Here is a 20,372-nt window from a genome sequence, read left to right on the forward strand (position 1 = left end):
CATTTCAGCCGCTTTTCAAAGTGAAGCTAATATCTGTGATAGCTAAACGAATCTAACCACTTGTTCTCCCTGTTTTCCCCTCTCTCTTTGTCCTCTCCAGTTCAGTGATTGCTTGGTGTACACCAGTCGAGGAATGACCCCTTCCAACCAGTTTAAGGTTCACGGCCAGCTGCCCCTGTATGGCATGACGGTACGTGACCATATACCCTTTTTTGTAGTGTTTTAATTTTGACCATAGTGTGTATTTGAGTTTGATAATCACGTTTGTGTTTTTGCAGATCAGAGAGAGTGAGGAGGAGTGGGGAGTCCCTCATTCGTTCACCTTGTTTGGACAGCGGCAGTCTGTGGTGGTGGCAGCCAGGTATACACAAGGCGTTATATTCTAAACACCTAGTGTTAATGAAAGAAATTAAGAAATTAAAGAAAAGATAACAAGTGGAAACATCACAAGAAGGAAGAATGAAAGCTAAAAATTCATATAGGTCAACCTCATAATAATGGATGTCTTTTCTTCAAGACTTCTGCCACAGTTTGGTTGTCCTCTAATTAAATTGTCTGACCTATTTTCATTCACTGATTCAAAGGTTTTATTATCAGTGGCTGTAAAATAGAGATTGTATTGTGTAATGCAGACCTCTCTTGTCCTCTCCTCTGTCTGCGTCCAGCTGTGCGTCAGAGATGGAGCGGTGGGTTGAGGACATCCGGATGGCCATTGACCTGGCGGAGCAGAGCAGCAGCCCAAGCACTGACCTGCTGTCCACCAGCCTCTCTGACAACAGTAAGTCTGCCCTCTAACTGTATGTACAGTAACTGTGTGTGTGTGTGTGTGTGGTAAGACAAACAATTAGAAAATGAAAAAAAATCTATTATATCATTTGTCCACTGAGATTGTTCCAGGATTTGTTAAGAGAACATGGAAAACTGCTCAATTTATTAGACATTAAACCCTCACACCTTTCCAACTGTTGTCAGGGCGACGTCCTATTATGCCTGTAGATTTCCAAAACCGTCAAACTGTCCCGTCCACTTTCCTTAGTGATCAGTGGAGGTGAGAAAATAGGCAGGGTGTTTACTTCTCTCTCTGGCTGTCTTCACACAGATATTTCTGTTACTTCTCAACACCATGGATGCCTTCCAGAGTGTCTGAAAATGCCCCTTTATCCTCATGTTTAAGTGATTATCGCACCTCGCCCCCTCTATGAGTCGGAGAGAATTAACACCTCTGTCACACTACTTAGAAATGTTGTATGAATATGACAGAGCTGTCAATTCAATTATATGTTTTAGCATAGTTGGTGGTGGTGTACTAGTTTTTAAGAGCTGCTTCTTAATTGAATTGAAGCTTTATTGGTGTATATATAAATTAGTATTTTTTGATTGGCTATCCTAGTTAGTCAGTCAGTGTCAGTAACTATAATTTGTCAAAACGTGGATATTTATAAGTCGAAATAAAGGCATTAGAGTTAGTAAAGTGTGGCTTTCCAGTCATTTTCCTCACTAATATAGGTCTGTTTGGTTCTTTTTGTTTTTTTTATTGATTTAGAGGATTTGAACCATCATTCCCAAATGACTGCTACTCAAACCTGCTAATGGCTTCCTGTCCACTTAATCCTCAAAGTCTTCCAGGACTGTCTGAGATCCTGTGAGAGCCAGAAAGTTCAGTCATAAAAGGTCCCACAGGAGAGTTATTTCTGGAAGTGTTTCCACATGGGATTTGTCATCCACGACTGCAGCTTTTTCTCCCAGCTGAGCTTAATGTGAGACAGGGACTCCAGCTGGGACATGTTAGCTGTACTGACTGTTTATTGGCATCAATAAGGTCTTTCTTTAAAGGGGAGTGGATCATCTCTTTACCTATAGTTCACATAACTACGCACTTGCATTTCAATCCTTCCCTCCCTTTCTTTTCCTCTCAAACGACAGATGGCAGCTTTCAGCACCTCATGAATAATCCCACTGAATTGTTCCAGGTGGTCTTTCATCATATTTTTAATGTCACCTGATATTTGTAGGTCCAGGCACCAGCTGTCGCCCCCTTTTCTCTCCTTCTTTTTCCTCATTCTTTATCTTAAACGCCTGTCACGATGTTCAATGCGGCCCCCACCTGGTGACCTTTGGTTTGACGTCTCCATTGTGCCTCAGCTAAATCACCTGCTATGTACACTTAATAACTCAAACTGTTTAAGAGTATTGGCTTACAAGTAATAACAAAAGGGTAGTTTTTCCTCCTTTCTTTCATCCAGACTGAATTGAAATTGCTTTGATCACTGATGTGGCTCAGCACTTTGTCCCGTATCATGCAGCCATGTTAAAACCCAAAATAGCAAAAGTGAGTGTGTTTGTAGTGCTAAATGATGAGACTAGCTGTGCTCAATAATAACCAGAGTCAGTCTATTAAAGCCAGACTGTTGTTACAGAACTATATCCAAGTCTTTATTAAAAAAAAAAAAAAGGGTCAGCCACACAAAAAAGCCGAAGTAGGAGGCCCAAAACAAGCATAGTGCGCTGCTCTGGATCCAGTCAACTTACAGCAGCATTTTCCACTTCCAGCTGCAGCCAGTTAAAATACAGCACATTAGCCAGTTTTGCAGCGTATCAATGTTCAGGATGTTGTTTCTCAGGGTTGATGTACTGTAGTGAACATCAGCAACTTCCTTCATGAGATACTGTGAAAACACTGTTATATTTGAACCTTTTTGTACCCCCAAAAGTTCTGCAAGCTCAATAAACACAGGACACACAAAGTTGATATTTCTAATCATTTCTGATCCTTCAACAGCTGATATCAGAGTTCAAATATTCCTTAAAGCTTACTTGGTTTGTTGTTATAAGATCATTGGAGCCCCAAAACCAACAACGGGCAGTAAAAGGATATCAGACATGTCAAAAATACAACTCATTATAGTACTGTTGGTTAGTCCAGTGTGTAACACTGAGGAGGATCTATTGGCACAAATTCAGTATTCATATGTATGTTTCCATTAGTGTTTAATCACCTAAATATATAAATGGTTGTGTTTTTGGTACCTTAGAATAAAATAAAGCCGAAAGAACATCTTTCTACTACGATTTCTGTTTTGTTTGCGCGTTTTGCGGCCACCGTAGTTTCTCCTTCACGCTTGAAAGGGGAAAGTGAAGTGAGGGATTTGCACTTTTGTTTATTCCTCTGTGTATTCTTGACTTGTTTGACAACCTTTTACCTACATCATCTACCTACAAGGGCTCCGTAGACGAGGCAACATTAGTGAAACCTAACACGAATGTGTAAAATAATGTGCTGTATCTTCATGTCATATCTTTAAAACCTCTCTTTTCTTTAACCTTTTAATAGTCACCATGAAGACAGTACACTCCACTGTTTGTTTGTTTGTATTTATCTATTCTCTGTGCGATTCTGCTGTTATGTTTTCATGATTTCATCCAGATCAATTAAATAATCTCATCTGGCTGCACACATCAGTTCATTAAATGGTGGATAGTTCTTGTGTACATTGTTTAAATTCTAGCCGGTCAGAGCACCGTTCTTTCTGCTAACCAGCATCTTTGAACTGCCCGTCGTTCCCCAGAGCTGTCGGAGGACGGTGGAGCTGAGCTGGAGTCGGAGGAGGAGCTCTGCGGCTCGCGCTCGTCTCTGGAGCGCCAGGGTCACCGTGGTAACACTACTGTGCACGTCTGCTGGCATCGCAACACCAGCGTGTCCATGGTGGACTTTAGTGTTGCTGTGGAGGTACCAGACTGTGTCTCTTTTTAATCGTCTTCTCTCTTCAGCTGTTTTTTTCTCCACACATCACACATCTGATTTTCCTCTCAAGCTGTGGAGTCTTGTGTGTTTGTGTCCAGTGTGTTTATCTCTACATGTTGTCTCTCTTGATCCTCTTCTCTACCAGCAAAGGACCATTGATCCAATGTCCTTTGTCTTACTTTTCTACTCATGTCTGTGTTTTTGTCCTTTTCTCTCTTCTGCACCTCCATCTTTCCACCCTTTGTCTCTTTCCTCCATCTTCCATCTGTCTGTTTTGTCCATTTCCACCTCTGTCCGTCCGTCCGTCCGTCCACGCTGACATTAGAGGCCAATAGTCCAGCCAGTGAGTTGACGAGGCCCCTCAGCAGACTTCAGGGGCCTGTGTCTCTCTCTGTGTGGTTTGCTGGTACAGAGCACACAGCCTGTCCTTTAGTGACACCTGCTGGAAGTAGAGAGGTACTGCAAAAGCAAACATTTGTTGATCCATGTAGGGAAACTACATGATGAAACATCTGAGACCTAGATTAAAAGAGAAAACTACATTTTACTTTTAGTGTTTAATGTTCCTTAACTTCATGCCAAACAAATGGGAAAGAGAAGTATGTATCCTGGAATATTTTTGGTCTGTTTATTGTAATTATGTCCTGGTTTTGCACGAGTGTAATTAGAGCTAACAGATTTTTCTTTCCTGTTTTTCCCCCATTTCTAACACTATAATGAAGTCAGTGACTTTTGTTCCACTTTATTTATCCTTGCGTGTCTTTTGTGTTTCCAGAACCAGCTGTCAGGTAATCTGCTGAGGAAGTTTAAGAACAGTAACGGCTGGCAGAAACTCTGGGTGGTCTTCACCAACTTCAGCCTCTTCTTCTACAAGTCGCACCAGGTGAGATATATGTGTATATATACATATATATGTGTGTGTGTATATGTGTATATGTATATATATATATATATATATATATATATATATATATAAAGTGGTCTGATGAGTTTGAGAATCTATTTATTTCGCTTTACTTTTTTAGTTTAGATGTGTTAATCGCAGCAAAGTAGGCAGACAAGACAGTTACAGTAAAGTACTGATGATGCATTAAGGATCTCCTTTCTTTCCGGCCCATCTGCTCACAGGACGACTACCCTCTGGCCAGCCTCCCTCTGCTGGGCTACTCTGTCACCGTCCCGTCTGAGTCGGAGAACATCCACAAAGACTACGTGTTCAAACTCCACTTTAAATCCCACGTCTACTACTTCAGATCAGAAAGCGAGTACACCTTTGAGAGGTACGGTACTTTGGGTGATGGGTAGGGGTTGAAATGTATTTAGACATTCATGGGTATCTCTCTCCACTTTCACGTCAACAAAAGGTTATAATTAACTCAGTAACAGAGATGGTAAGATAGCCAAGATGGATTATAGTATTTATTCTGATTACTCCTCTAGTTAGTAGTTTACGTCTATATTCAGCAGGTTTTATGCATAGTGTCATTCATTCCTTCATTCTCCAATGAAGAGGAACAAATGTAAGAACCTTTCCTTTATTTTCACATCATATCAGCAGCATAGGAGCGAGAACATTTTCTATTTTAAATAGCTGATTAATGTTTGTCTCTTATCCACAGATGAACTGCAGATTGTCTTAGTTTTGACTTGTGTTCCTTTTAAATTAAATCCAACTTACTTGTGACCATAACCTCAGTGTGCTCCAAATATACTATTCAAAATATACATAAACTAAACAAATATAACGTAATAATACCAAACAAACATATTCGTAACTCTTACAAGAATAAAGTTCAGGACTAATGGCTGTAAAACTGTTCAATCTTCCTCCTCTCCAGGTGGATGGAGGTGATCCGCAGCGCCACCTGCTCTGCCAGCCGCTCGCTGCCAAGCACCAGGAAAGACCTTTACTGATGAATCTACCTTCCCCCCCCCAACCTGTCCAATAAACTCTGGCCTGGTTGAAGAACTGAACTTCAGGCTGCACAAACACCAGAAAAGACTCTTATTATAGAACCACACAGCAGGCGCTCGAATCCACACTAAATAATACCTCTGAATAGTTGATTCACACACACACACACACACACACACACACACACACACACACACACACACACACCGCCCGTCGCTCAGAGGTCCTCCCACTTCACCTCCACCTCCACCCTCGTTACACACTTTCTGCACCACTAGTGTCCGATTAGAGGCAAACATGGCGGTCGCCCACGATGTAATTCATAATTTAATTCTTTTTAAATGCCAAACTGGTCGCACAAAGTCTTTGCCGGCGATCTTTTCCTTTATTGTTGACTTTGAGTGTTGTTCACATGCACACATATAGATTTAATATTCACCCCCAACGATGTATCCTGTTTACAGTACGGAGGATTTTATTGTTACGATGAACCTGAATGAAATACATGGGATTCACCAGAAGTATTTGGGACACTGAACCACGAGGTGGTGCACCATATTGTATTACTTTTTTATACGTGTCCTTGTTAAATATTCCTGTATTCCGACACATTTGTGATGAGAATTAAAAAAAATGTATATAAAATACTTGATAAAGAGCTAAACCTGGAATTTTTAACTCCATATGGAAACCTGTGTGCATGTGAACACGCTCATGGTGATGAGAGTATTTTGTCTGACAATCTTTATATAAATAGATGAATTTAAATGTGAGTCTGGACACAGTTAGAAAACATTCATCTTTTCCTTTTTTGTAACTTTTTTTGTACAGTACTTTGATACACTGTGAAATGTTCTTTCTTTTTTTTCATGTTTTTCTGTACGTTTTTTTGCTTTTGTTCAAAAAAGGACAAATGACTTCCAGACTGCTTCCAACGCCGACAGAGATTTCACTGGTTTGTTTGCCAAATATCCTCTCTTCTGTACTCCTCCAGTTCTCTGGATTTTACTATTCTAAATAAAGATGAGAAAAGAATGTGTTCATATGAAAAAAAAAAAAAAAAGAAGAGACGACTCAGAAACAATGTATTTTTGTATTCTGCTTTTATCTGGTATTCATAGGGACACATCTGGGATTAGGAAAACACGACACAGAGGAAGATGATGATCATATAAGAAGGTCAACTGACTACACATTTACAGTTTTTGACTCTACTGGCGAACCAGCAAAACTCCTCACAGTACCAGAGAACCAAGTGCACAGCAAGAGCTTAAATTACAGCTCTAGTTATTGCAATCGAGTGTAAACTTTGCTGTCAGAAACCTGAGAATGCAGTTTCACAAGTCTGGTTTACACACCTTTTTATTTCTGAGTCTTGAATGTGTTTCACACTACTTCACATTTGTTCAGAAGATTTCAATTTGTCTGTTTGACTGCGATAAGAAAACATAACAGGGATTATTACTAAGGTACTGCTAGCTACTGAAAAGCCATGTGGCGAAGAGACCATCCGTTATAGGTTATGTCCATTTAGGCTGTGTTTCTGCTCCACTGATCACACAGAACTGGCTCTACTTGCTGTAACTCATCAGCTAAAATGCATGAAGGAGGGTTGTTTTTGAAGATAGGGTACGTAGAGGAAGTACCTGGACCACAACACAAGCCTCCTATGCGAATGATGCAAAGAACTAAATCAACAGTTTAACCTCAAAATCAGAGAGCAGTCAAGTGATATGGAGGCTGATTTGCAGAGGTAGAAGACTTGGATCATATTTGCTCTCTAATTAGGATCTCCTCGTCATCAGTCTCGTGCTTCTCTGGTCACATACTCGAGCCCGTGATCTCCATACGAGTCATAGCTCTCGTAGTTGGGCAGCGAGGGCCAGTTCGGCTGGTACACCGTCGTGCTGTACACAAACGCCTCCGTGATGCTTCCTGCTGAAGGCCTCTCCTCTGCCTCTGCCTCCCCCACCCACTCCTTCACCTCCAGTTTGACCAGAGTCCGCTGGTACATGGTGGGAACTCCCTCAAAGGCGTCCAGGAATTTCAGCATCTGGTCGTCCACTTTGTAGATCTCTCCCTGGACTCGGTGACCCTGGCCGGGGATGTTGAGGAGGAAAGGGATGTTGTGCTTGCTGGCGATCACTAGTGGGTATTTCTGGGTGGTGCAGGCTGAGGCGAGGAACTCCGCCTTACCGTTGGCACTGTCAAACATGCGGTAGTAGTTGGGCTGCCCCTTCTTGAGGGTGCCATAGACGAAGACGCGAGTCATGTGGATGCAGGAGGGCGGACACACCTGGAAGAGAAGACATTCAAACAGCTGGCTGAGCAGATTTCCACCTATTTGGCTCTTAGTGTCTATCTTGATTTATCACTCTGTTTCTTTTTAGGGAACATTTCTGGAAAATTCTGGAGACTTTGGCAGGACATCTGCAGTAACTAAACTGGTGGGATTTGTATTTGCTGAACGTAGAGCTGCAAAGGTTAGTCCATTAACAGGTAATTAATCAGCAACTTGTGCCATGTAAATAGCAACAGTGTTACAACATGTAATGCACACATTGTTGGATGCCTTTATTAAGATGCAGGAGTGTGTGTGTGACCTTAAGTCCCACTCTGACTGAAGCTCTTTGGACTTTGTGATTGCTAAAGTACATGAGGTCAATAATTAATTCACTGTCAGTGATAATGTCTGACAGACACTGTTGTCTTAAGATCATTAAAGCTGGGAAAGGTTTGTGGAGGATAAGAGACGCAGCAAACACCAGTGGTGGAAGATGTAACAATACTGCAGTCCTGCATTCATTATTAGCAGCAGTAGCATCAAAATATACTTATTATTAGCACTTATTATGCAGAATGGCCCATTTTATTACAAACATTCATGCTTTTTGGACTCTAATTATTAATACATTAATGGTTGCATCACTTTAAATGTAGCTGATCCAGATTTTTTAATCTATGATCTACATTTTTTATGATTAATCTGAATCTGCAAAGTAACTAAATACATGTAGAAGAGTAAAAAAAAAAAGTACAATACTTTCCCTATACAGCAGTACATGAGTAAATGTACTTAGTTACTTTAGACAGACGAATGCAATCATCACAATAACCCTGCAATAAGCATTAACTCTGCAACAGACCGTCTTCACTCGACCGACAGACGAGAAAATCACATTTAAAGCGGCTCCGTCAACCGTTTTACCACCTAAGTAAATATAACTAATAACCTTGCGCTTAAAATAACGCTTAAAGTAGTCCTACCAGGCGCGGGATGCAGAGGATGGCTCGTAGTTTCATTAAAATGAGGAAGAGTGGTGGGACGACGCTGCCTGCTGCAGAGCCAGGAAGCAGAAGCCGGCGACATGAACCGCACATGCGCAGTAAAGACTCAGCTAAATCGCTGGAGGAACGAAAGATGGCGCCAAAGAGACGAAGAATAAAACAGTTTATTTATTACTTAAGTACAGTTTTAGTTTTTTCAAGTGCTTATACTTATTGTAATATTTATTTTATAATTTTAATATTTTTTTAACTTACTTATTTTGATGCTATATTGCTTACCGTCATGTTTTTACCTGTATGGGGTATTTTGTGTGTTATTATGTATTTAATTATTTAGTTTTTAATTATCTATACACTAATGGTACAGTATTGTTATATTATTTTTCTATATTTTTGACTGTATTTTAATATTACAACTAATAATTAAATTTTGAGCTGCATTTTTGTATTGAAGGAGCTATAGGTCTATTTTTATAATACATATATTATTATTACATTATACACAATACATCCCTCTTCTTCCTGTTCCTGTTAATAGTAATATTATATTTATTATTATTATTAGTAACAATTATTTTTAATTATATAGTTATTCATAATAATAATAATAATACAGAAATAACAAGTTTTATCTGATGTTAGACATTAAATAAATATCCAAGAGATGGCACTAAAGAAAAGCAATTGAGGGAGGACGACATTGAAAGTGAACCAATTAATTGTTAAGATACTCAGTCAAAAAAACAAAATAAAAAACAACTTCTGGAGTTGGAATTAAAATATTGTACAGCGCATGGTTATAAATTAAGAGTTGTGAGTGTTCACCAGGCCAAGAAAACAACTAAATATATTAATAATTCAAAAAAGGAACTACATAATCACCTGTATATTTCCAAATAGGTCATTTACACAACAACTAGAGTTACTTCTGCTGCTAATTAGTTAGGCATGTTCTATGTAGAGAGGGCTGTAAACTAAAGGGAAGAAAACAAACCAATATTCAATAATTAATCATCCATAATAATAGGGAGATATGCACCCCTGGTTCCATTAAAACCCACTTAACATAACAGAAGTATAACGAGGCCATGCAACAGTAATAATGGCATACCAGAGGAAAACATTAAAAAGAATTACACTGAAAGCTTTAAACTTCATTCATGGGTTCAGCACCTCTTTAATACGTGGGCAAATTGGAGCCAAAAGGACAACGGCCTCATTAATGTCCACACAGCTAATTTCACCTACCACACCGGATCCCAGTAAACAAATAAAGATTATTACTGTGGCATTACATGAGCAGCAGATAGAACTCATAAACATTAAGTTTGAAGTCGTCTCAAGAGGAGTTAATGTTTCCTCTGACAGACTCTGTTCAAGACAATCATCTTTCATCCCGCCTCACTCCTCCCACTGCCGACTCACCTGTGAGTGCTTGCAGAGATGAACTGGGGCAATAACTCTGCACAGGAATTAAAGTGCATCCGTCTTTCCCTTAACAGACACTTGACATTTTCTAATGGAAAACAAAAACAGCCTGCAGACTCTACGAATGTCTAACATGCTTTTAATTCACTGATTTTGTCTTTAAAAAAAACAACTTAAGTGGTTGTCTGTGCCTGGTTTTAGTGGTATGAAACAAATGACTTTAAATTTAAAAATGATTTTAAAGCCAGTGATGGAAGATAGTTAGAAATGAAAAATGAAGGGACCAAAATGGCACATTATGAAAGTTTAGTATACTCATTAATTACTCTCCCTTACAGAGATATACATCTGCAATTTAAAACTTTCCATAGTCCACAATTTTTCTTTTTGTCATCTTGTCTAGGAAATTGATGATGTGACGATGGTAGATTGGCTATCTGTTGAAGATCAGTATGTACACCAACTCTTTCTTTCTCCTAATACGACTGAAATGTTGATTTAGAATATAAGAAGCACCAATCATCTCTTTCTCTCACACCCAGTTACATTGAGGTACACGGTTTATATATATGCTTGCACGGTGGATTTTAGCTTTGTTTTGCATACTTTTAAAGATATATTTATGTATAATGTGTTTGTTTCAGCCCATGTTTTAACTGGATGTAAGAAAAAGTTTAAAAAGAGATATATGAGCACAAGAGGGGATGCAAATGTAAACTGTTGCATACAATTATAAATATGTTGCAGACAATAAGGGCGTTAAAGGATTGTAAGGATTTCAAGGAATCATTATACAGCACAAGGTTGTATGACAAAATGAAAGTCTGCAGTAACTTCATGCGATACACTAGAAAATAATACAATTAAATTAACAGAATAACAGAAAATAAACCAGTATACACAGCTATGTATTTACATATATACATCAGAATCAGGTTTATTGCCTTGGTAAGTTGGCAAACATAGAAAAATACAAATAAAGAGGACATCGGATACTGCTTCTGCGAGTTAGCAGTGTGACATATAATGATATTTACACTGTGCAAAGATACAAAATCCGTCCATGTAACGAAAAATATATTCAGAGTGGGTGGTGGGAGTAAGAGTCAGATCAGAACCAGACTCAGATTTATTGCCAGGTAGGTTTTTACACATACAAGGAATTTATCTTGGTGCTTAAAATACACAAATCACACAAGAATAAAGCACTTTTAAAACTATAAATAAACAAAGATAAGAAAAGATAAGAAGACCGCACAGAAGAGAGTCAAACACACACATATATAAACCCCAGTTTTGTTCGAGTTACTCCAGCTGTTATTATTACACCTGTAGTCTACTGGAACGACGCTGATTGGTCGAACGCGGACGATGACGTAAGCGCGTCCGCAGCCTAGCAGCGGAGAAGACGGCGTAAACAAAGCTGGCCGCTACACCAGCAGCTAACGCTAAGTAGCCGACGCTTCGTCCGTGAAAATACCTCACTGTAAAGTGCCGTAGCCGCATTCGTGTGTACGTGAAGACTCGTTTTAGTGTACGGGCGTGCCCAGCTTTTATTCGTGTGGTTACAGGCTCACGCAAACAAACTAAACGAGTGTGGCCAACACGTTTACCGTCAGCGCTAGCCACGTTAGCTTCAACCAACCTTTTAGGTATCATGACTGAGCTCGCCGTGCGGCTAATGTAACGCTGAAGAGTGGGGTCAGCTGCTGCCTACAGGGTTATACACGTACAGGTGTGACGGTGCCTGCTAGATGACCACTTGATTGCTGTCATCCGGACTCGGACTGCGATGTTTAGCCTGATGGCGAATTGCTGCAACTGGCTGAAACGCTGGCGAGAGCCTGCAAGGTGAGTGGTTTCTCCTGTCCTCATCTCAAAAGACTCAAATCAGTGTCTTTCAGTGGTTTGGAGGAGGGATGTTGATCCAGTTAGGAGTCGTTCAGAGTCCCTGAAGTTTGGAAAATGCTTGGTTTTATGTTGTCATGGTTGTTAAGATCGTTGAATTTGAATACAGCTTGTTGTTGTTATGATAACTTTATGGTTTATGTGAGGCTTTGTAGGTTAATTATACATAATAAATAAAACAGAAAACCTACAGCTGGTTATTATAGACAGCTGGTAAAATAAACAAAGTGACAGCACACGTTGGTGGATGTCGGGTGAAGGGAGTTTTGTACACTTTTTTATTCTTCACAGTTGCGTTTAACAATTTACATGTGATGATAAAGGCTTTGAGAGTCTGGAAATGTATTATAATCCACTTTGTTACACAACATAAAAACCGTTTATTATAAGTCATGTTGTCTCCTGATCATAAAATCCCTTTGCTGTTATAATCTGAAGTGATTGATGTAGAGAACAGGGGCTTATTCCAAGTATTTTTAGAGCTGAAACGATTGGGTCACCATTACTCATTGAGTTTAATCTTCTATCATTGGAAAACACCTGTTTGGGTTTTGGGAAATTGTGATGAACACCTTCCTCTATCATATGTCTTACGTAAACATTGAATTGCCTTATTGTTTAAAAGCTTTGTCTGACATTTTATGGACTAAACAGTTACTCAATTAATCAGATTAATCTGGAATTTATTTGGTACTTTATTTCAGCCGTTCATCTTTGATTAGAAATGATAGTGTTCCTGCTCTGTACCTTTCTTTTTTTATGAACATGCCTTAAGCCTGCAGTTGTTATTCTCAGTACTTTGCAACATACAGAGCATGTAAAAACACTCCTGGTGTGAGGCAGCAGGACCGGCAAATTGTAATTGCAAGTGTTCAACCCACGTGGTACCTGTGAGGCATCTGATCCTTTGGACTGATCCTCGCCTAATCCGACAGCCAGGTCTGTTCAGCGGGTCTTTTCCCTTTGGCCTGTTGTCGTTGGGGTTTTGTAGCAGTCGAGGACAGAGAGGGTTATGAGTTAGCGGACATAGGGCGGACGGTGTCTTGCCTTTTTGGAGGGTTACATCGAGAGGCCGCCCTGATGAAGGCCAGCTGGCTCCAGAGGACGGTTAGATGGATTGTGCGTTTGATGTCTTTTCGGCGCAAGTTTCAAAGTTAAGTATGCATCCAGGAGACGGAGACAGGTTGTGTTTCTGTGCACGGTTTAGCTCTTCTCAGTGTTTACTCAGTGGATTTAGTTCTTTCCTTTCTTTTATTCTTTGTATTTTTGTCCCTTTCCTTCCAGACATTAGTCAATGCCAGCAGCCACAATGTAAACATAAAGATTTGTAAGATTGCTGTTGTGAAAAGTGTTTTTCAAGGTGCTACATTTCTAGCTATTTCATTCTTTTTGAAGGGGGCCTTCAAAAAGTGGCTCCAGTTTCTCCAATATTATTATCAGAACAATTATTTTCTAAACTTTACTTTTCTTTTTTGGACTGGTTAGTCGGGGCTAAATGTAGGATGTATGATTATTCCACCTGTTAAGGCAAAAGTGAAGCAAATGATGGTGCAAAATTTGCCTTGCTTTCAGAACAGTTTGTTAAAATCCCCACTGAGATGGAAACTTTGCATTGGTAAGAAATCTGGACTACTGCCCAGGTTGCAGAGATGACTGAGTTGTTTTGTTTCTGTGTTGCTTTCAGGGATACATCACGCTTTTTGCACAATGATGTTGACTATTACGAATACCAGTATGCATTTTTATAAGTAGTTTAAATGTGAAAGGTTTCTTGGGGAACGGAAAAGTAAACTCTCTCAAATATTATGGGAATAACAATCCGTACTAATGTTGCCTCAAGCAAAAGCACAGTCTCTTTGTCTTGTTTTATTTGTGAGAGCTGACGCACGTAACTGTTGCTGACTCACTCACTGTGCAGATCTCTGATTGCGTTGGTCAGATTATTCAGATTATTGGTCAGATTATGAATTGCTTCATCTGTGCCTCCACATGCGTCATGAGAGCTAATGCCAGCTAATGTCGCTCGGATGCTGCATGTTTGGTGTGCAGGGCACCAGAGGTGGCATCAGATGGTTCTTCCTCTGGAGCTGACTGATAGTGATGTCCGTGTGTTCATGTGTGTTCATTGTTTCCCCTTTTTACCCAACAGGAAAGTGACCCTGGTTATGGTGGGACTGGATAATGCGGGGAAGACAGCCACAGTACGAGGGATCCAAGGAGGTTAGGACTGTTGGTTATAAGCGTTAATAATATATATTTTATGTACATGTTTCTTTTTTTAAAACAGTCATTTTAAATTATAGAAAATGTGTAGACAGGGTACTCCGTCTCGTTTACTCTCAAATCCTCAAACTGCTTGATAGTTTTGCCTTGTTGCTTTTATATTTTATCACTGGTACATTTAAAAAAAAACATGAGTTCTGTTTGCTGATTTTTTTCAGAGAATCCGCAGGATGTGGCCCCCACAGTGGGTTTTTCCAAAGTTGACCTGAAGCAGGGCAAGTTTGAGGTGACCATCTTTGACCTGGGTGGGGGGAAGAGAATCCGCGGCATCTGGAAGAACTACTACTCCGAGTCACACGGCGTGGTGTTTGTGGTGGACTCCAGCGACGTCCAGAGGATTCAGGAGACGCGGGAGACCATGGCAGAGGTCCTCCAGCACCCGCGCATCGCGGGGAAACCTGTGCTAGTGTGAGTGCTCTATCATCCAAGGAAACTGTATCGAACAAAGTTTTATACTCAGGATGTGGTTATGGACCACTCGAAAAACAGACTGACTAGTGATAGCAGAGGGGTGTAAAAGAGGAGGACATAATAGAAAAATTGCCTGGCGTAAAAGTGTGAGTCCATGGTCCAATTTGTTGATGAATACGTGCCCTGCTGGTTGATTCCTGCAGGCATCTGCTTAATCAGTAATCACGACGCAAAGCACAGGTTGAGGCACAGGTTGAAAGTTTAATGTATTTTTCCTCGTGTGCAGAGTATTTTAATCAACAATCCACAATCAGTGCGGAGACACATTTCCATAAGATTTCCATACAATTCCCAGCCACTATGCAAAGATTGAGTTTGATAACTGTCCTTGCAACTACTTTACCTTTCTTTTTAGAGATTCAGTGAGTCTAGTCCACTCACAGGAGTCAGTTTTTTTCCCTCTCTGCTTTCAGGCTTGCCAACAAACAAGACCAGGAGGGAGCGCTGGCTGAAGCAGACATCATTGAGAACCTGTCTTTGGAGAAGCTTGTCAACGAGAACAAGTGTCTCTGTCAGATCGTGAGTGTTTGTGCACCTGTTGTGGAACAGCAGTTGAATGACATTAAGGGCATTTGATATAACAGTTGTTTCACCATATATAGACAAAGAGCCAGACTTGTGCTTTTGAGCTCATTCTCCTCCTTCTTCTCTGCTTTCATCCAAAATATCTTGCAAATGAAGTTTATATTCTTCAGTGTTGTGTCTTTCAATCTTCTCACTCAATGCGCGTTCCCACCCCAGGAGCCATGCTCTGCCGTTCTGGGCTACGGCAAAAAGTTCGACAAGTCCATCAAGAAGGGCCTCAAGTGGCTCCTGAACAACATCGCCAAAGACTACGAGGCCATTACTGAGCGCGTTCAAAAGGACACAGCAGAGCAGCGCGCTCAGGAGGAGCAGGACAAGAAGGAGCGGGCGGAGAGAGTCCGGCGGATACGAGAGGAGAGGTGAGGTCGTGAGGATGACACATGGGCCATAAACATTAATCAACAAAGGTGGAATGAAATTAACTCTTTAGCTCAAGTTGCAACAATCTAACCTGTTTACCCACTGTCCTAATAGCATTGAGAAATTTAGTTGAATATAGAAAAGTCAGAAAGATAAAAAATATTGCATTTATCATTTTCCTATCGAAGAGAAAACTCTTCCACGCGGAAAGGTTAAAGTCTTGTTTTGTCTGCAGAGAACGGCAGGAGCGGGAAGAGGCAGAGCGCGAGGGCAGGCAGATCCAGGAAGAAGGGCTTGATGATGATAGCATGCCCAGCCCCTTCCAGCCAATCAGCAACGTGATCTCTGAGGTGCGTGTTTAAATTTTCGAGTTGAATTTGTCGTATGTTCCAAAGAACTCAAGAAAGATCACTTTACGGCTTTGGCGCTCCTTTCAGAACGAGGATAAAGAAAAGGAGAGGAAGAGGCAAAGAGAGGAGGCCCGGACCAACAGCCCAAAGACGGACGTCGGTCGAGAGGAGGAGGAGTACGAGGATGACAACGACGAAGAGCCAGACGACACGAGACAAACGCCGGAAAATGGCAGATCAGGTGAGTTATAGATCACCTCAAACCTCAACTTTTATAGTTTAGTTTCTAACTGTATAGACTTTTATGGCCGTGAAGAGCCGCCCTCTGTGTGCCTGCTTGATTGGATAAAACCCCATGATTTCAATCACTTGTTCAGCAGTGTTGGAAAATGTGCTTTCTGCCACATTATATTTAATAAGACGTTGCGTGAAGATGTGAGGGCAGCAAGCAGTCTTTCCTCGCCGCTTGTGGTTCGGCTTTGCACCATTAAAAAGTCAGAACTTGCGGAATAAAGGAAGCAAGATATTACATTTGTTTTCACTTTGAAATGATGAAACAAACACAGAGGCGAGACTTCAACAAATATTTGTTTGAGATATTCAGTTAAATTAAGCAAGTGTCTGATATGTATCCTCTTTCTTCACTAAGCTCAGAGTGCTGAATATCTGATATAATGATAATTACCCATTAATTAAGATGATTAAATTAAGGGATAAAAAGATTGCCGTGGACAACATTTGAAATTTGAGTCTATTTTACATTTATAAACCAACTCCTACTTTTTTAAAACCTCTCTGTACTTATTGCAGCCACAACAGGCGAGCAAGAAAAAAAGAAGACGAGGAAGCTGCAACTTAAGAGGAAGCACAGGGTGGACCCGCTGAGGACGGAGGACGGGCCGGCGGAGAGCCCCACCCCTCCACCTCCTCCAGGTGAGTCTGAGCATCACAATGAGTCTGTGGTTTGAAGTGTACGTTCCCGTTCCTGCTTTCAGATATCAGCTAATTTATCAGTTCGCTGGTCGTTTTCAGTTGTATCGGAGGTGGTTTTCTTTTATTGTGAAGAGATGGATCGCGTGTGTTTGTTGTCTAACTGCTTGAGCCTGAGTTTGATACTTCTTTATAAAATGAAGCATTTAGCCAGTGTCACTCTCTAGCTCTAGTTTGCCCAAATGCATTACAGTGTCATTGTTGCTAATCCTTCTCAGCATCCTCAAGTCTGTAAAGGAGTCAGACAAACCAGATTCTGCTTCTGGTTTGAGCCTCAGCATCACTTCTGACTTCCTTTTCTTGAAACACACGTTTTCCACATTTGTCCTGACCAGTGTTTCTTTATTATTATGTGTTTTGTTTTTTTTAGTGGGATGGGCCACACCCAAAGTTTCTAGGCTGCCAAAACTAGAGCCACTCGGAGACTCGAGACATTCCGGTAAAGATGCCCGCGAAGTCCGGTTATTCTTCATCCCTCAGTGCTAACCACTATTTTAATTTCATGCATTACTTCCTTTTGTGATATTGCCAAATCAGCCACTCACTTTCACACTAACATGTGTCTTTGCATGTGTGGACTAACTGTCATGGCTCTGGATCAGTGTTTCCTCTAGGCAGTAATTTAAATGTAGCAGCTCTACCATGTGTTTGAGTGTTTGTTTGTTCTTTTGGAGCTTTATCATTAGGAAAAAACAACTTTGTAAATAGCAGCACTATGTTCTTTCCTCTGGTGCGTTTCTTTGCTTCACAGCAGTAAATGTGTCAGTGTGGTGTTGCGGAGGAAACACTGAATGAACTGTCTGCCTTGAGACGTGTGTTGACTGTAAATAAGTGTCCCACATCACCGTCTTTCTCTCCTCCTGCATCTCTCACCAGGCATGTTTGAATGTGTGTCGACCCTTCATGGTGGCAAACATCTTAATCAACTCAAAGGCTTGTCTGTGTGTTCATTCACATTCCTCCCCCAGTCTACATATCCCATCTACCTCTGTGCAGCCGTGGCGAATGGCGTCCTCCTTTCTTTTGCTTGTATTCTCGTAGATAGAGCTGTAATTGACAGTGTTTCTTATTTCAGGAAATCGATGGATGTAGTTTACTGACGTAGTCGAACCTTTCTTTCCCTCCCCTTCCACAGAATTTTTCAAGAAGCCTCTCCCGCCTCTTGCCAACAGGCCGCGGCCTAACGGCGACGCTCATGACATCGTTTTTTAACTCCCCCTTTTACTGATTGAGGTCCTCCAATCACGGCTCTCCCCTTTTTTTGCTTTCTGTCTCAAGCGAGTGGTGTGTAGAGCACCAAACACAGACACTGCAGGGCGGCGGCGCGGGAGCCGGTGTACGCCAGAAGTGCAACGAGACACGAAACACAGGGGCAAGATGTGAAGTTAGGTCCTGCTCAGACGCTGTTAATATGGTTTCACAAACTGACACAGTTCAGTGTGAAACCTTGAACCTGCCTGAACTGACTTTAATGTCAGGTTCTGTCTCAACAAACGCACGTTTTGTGCTGAACACTTTCCACAACTGTAGACTGAAACTTTATTTTTTATTGTTAATATCAGTGTTAGACGGTCTGGACCCTGTTTGTCCAACTGAAATGCTTTTAATTGACAAAGACTGTAAATATGTCCGTTATAACCTTTTTATATGTTCATGTCTGTTACTGAATCATGGATTTGTATACACACCGCTATTAAATAATGACCATATTTCATTCATCTATTTTTGCACCTTTGGTAGTGTAAACAAAGGTGGAAATTATAGAGGAGGCCTCAAGTGTCTTTTCACAGCTGAGTGCTTTAAGTTTGACCAGCGCTGTGAAAGAAAGATGAGTCACAGCTTGAGGAAATGGGTGAATTGTAGGTATAATTTTCTATAGTACTGTACATGGAAAAGTGTTACACTATATTTACATTATGATTGTTAGTTGGTCAATTTTCGTAATGACTCCATTTAAAGGTTTGTTACGGCCATGAAAAGAAGAAAAAAAGAGTGATCTGTAAAATCTGTAATGGGGAACATATTTTTGTTGTTGTTTCTGGCCAGCAGCATCATAAAGGATCTTTTTTATTTATTGTTAAAAATGTAAACATATGGAAATATATTTGTCTTTATTTGTCTACAGAGCTACAGATTTTTTTTTTACTGCTGTTTACACTGTGTATCTGTTTTTAAAGTGATATTTCTCTCGAGGCAGGAATCAGCCTCAGACTTGCTGCCTCTCAGGAGCCAGCACTGTTGTTGTTCCAGCTCTCTCTCTCTCTCTCTCTCTCTCTCTCTCTCTCTCTCTCTCTCTCTCTCTCTCTCTCTCTCTCTCTCTCTCTCTCTCTCTCCCGTCTTCTGCACCCATTATTTCCACTTTGGAGGAAAAAAAAGGAAAAAAACTAACACTGAAATAGCATCTCAATAAGCACAAATCTGGAAACAAAAAAAAAACAACCCAACTTGGAACACTCCATCGCCCCAGTTAAGTTTGAGCGTGTCGGCAGAGTTTGCAGCGGGACGATGAGGGAGGAGGAAGTATCAGTACAACCTGGAACAGCCGATACTGGGTCAGAACACACAAGAGTATGTGTAGCAAAAGTAAGCACACGAAATATCACTTTAAAACTACGAAATGTCAAAATAGTACAACACTCACTCTCTTTATAATGAGCTAGATGTTTGAAGAGGAAAAAAAGAAATATTTTTTTCTACCCAGTTGGAATTTTATAACCGCACAATTAAAGATGTTTTAAATATATTCCTGACTCGGCTCGGTTTGTGTTTGTTTCTCTGTTTGCACGTGACGCACAGCTGAGGTTGGAAAACGTAGTGTTTGTTGCTCTGGAGTGTTTTATTTTGGGCCTCAACATGAACATCAGTTGGTTCATCACCCAGCACCTGCTTAGCATACACACCTGTGTCTGTTTGTCAGTGCTGATGATTATTCAGTATTTTTCGGTAATGGATATTGCTATCATTTTGTAGTCAGGTTTGCTAATATGAGGACTAAGTTAATAGTTACAGTCTCACTCAGCAGCAGACTGTAGGCTTAATATATTAAAATATT

General features: G+C 40.6%; 3 protein-coding genes across 8 annotated transcripts in view; 2 read left to right on the forward strand and 1 right to left on the reverse strand.

Moving 5' to 3' along the window:
• LOC127378548 (FERM, ARHGEF and pleckstrin domain-containing protein 1) overlaps window positions 1-6,692 on the forward strand; it is a 53,547-nt gene extending 46,855 nt beyond the window's left edge. For all 3 annotated transcript variants that reach the window (XM_051427450.1, XM_051427452.1, XM_051427451.1), the window contains exons 22-28: window positions 101-190; window positions 279-361; window positions 666-778; window positions 3,567-3,727; window positions 4,518-4,625; window positions 4,871-5,022; window positions 5,581-6,692. In XM_051427450.1, coding sequence (XP_051283410.1) covers window positions 101-190; window positions 279-361; window positions 666-778; window positions 3,567-3,727; window positions 4,518-4,625; window positions 4,871-5,022; window positions 5,581-5,656 — 783 coding nt within the window. In that variant the 3' untranslated portion in view covers window positions 5,657-6,692. The remainder of the gene's footprint in view (window positions 1-100; window positions 191-278; window positions 362-665; window positions 779-3,566; window positions 3,728-4,517; window positions 4,626-4,870; window positions 5,023-5,580) is intronic.
• Window positions 6,693-6,743: 51 nt separating this feature from the next.
• On the reverse strand, window positions 6,744-9,080 carry LOC127378561 (gamma-glutamylaminecyclotransferase). The gene is made up of 2 exons (XM_051427480.1): window positions 8,925-9,080; window positions 6,744-7,953 (listed from the first exon to the last, which is right to left on the reverse strand). The coding sequence occupies exons 1-2, from the start codon at window positions 9,036-9,038 to the stop codon at window positions 7,459-7,461; spliced, it is 609 nt and encodes a 202-aa protein (XP_051283440.1). The 5' UTR covers window positions 9,039-9,080; the 3' UTR covers window positions 6,744-7,458.
• On the forward strand, window positions 7,971-20,063 carry arl13b (ADP-ribosylation factor-like 13b). Of its 4 annotated transcripts, none has more exons than XM_051427468.1 (11): window positions 7,972-8,140; window positions 10,777-12,224; window positions 14,431-14,501; window positions 14,723-14,972; window positions 15,449-15,554; window positions 15,777-15,979; window positions 16,216-16,330; window positions 16,418-16,571; window positions 17,141-17,263; window positions 17,691-17,759; window positions 18,456-20,063. In XM_051427468.1, exons 2-11 carry the CDS (start codon window positions 12,166-12,168, stop codon window positions 18,530-18,532), a joined length of 1,227 nt encoding a protein of 408 aa, XP_051283428.1. In that variant the 5' UTR covers window positions 7,972-8,140; window positions 10,777-12,165; the 3' UTR covers window positions 18,533-20,063. The 4 variants fall into 4 exon arrangements, with proteins under 4 accessions (XP_051283430.1, XP_051283428.1, XP_051283429.1 ...); XM_051427469.1 differs by having other exon boundaries at window positions 18,599-20,063; XM_051427470.1 differs by lacking the exon at window positions 17,691-17,759 and having other exon boundaries at window positions 7,971-8,140.
• Window positions 20,064-20,372: the final 309 nt, after the last annotated feature.

The sequence above is a fragment of the Dicentrarchus labrax genome, unplaced genomic scaffold (genome assembly GCF_905237075.1).
Source record: "Dicentrarchus labrax unplaced genomic scaffold, dlabrax2021, whole genome shotgun sequence".
Taxonomy (NCBI): domain Eukaryota; kingdom Metazoa; phylum Chordata; class Actinopteri; family Moronidae; genus Dicentrarchus; species Dicentrarchus labrax.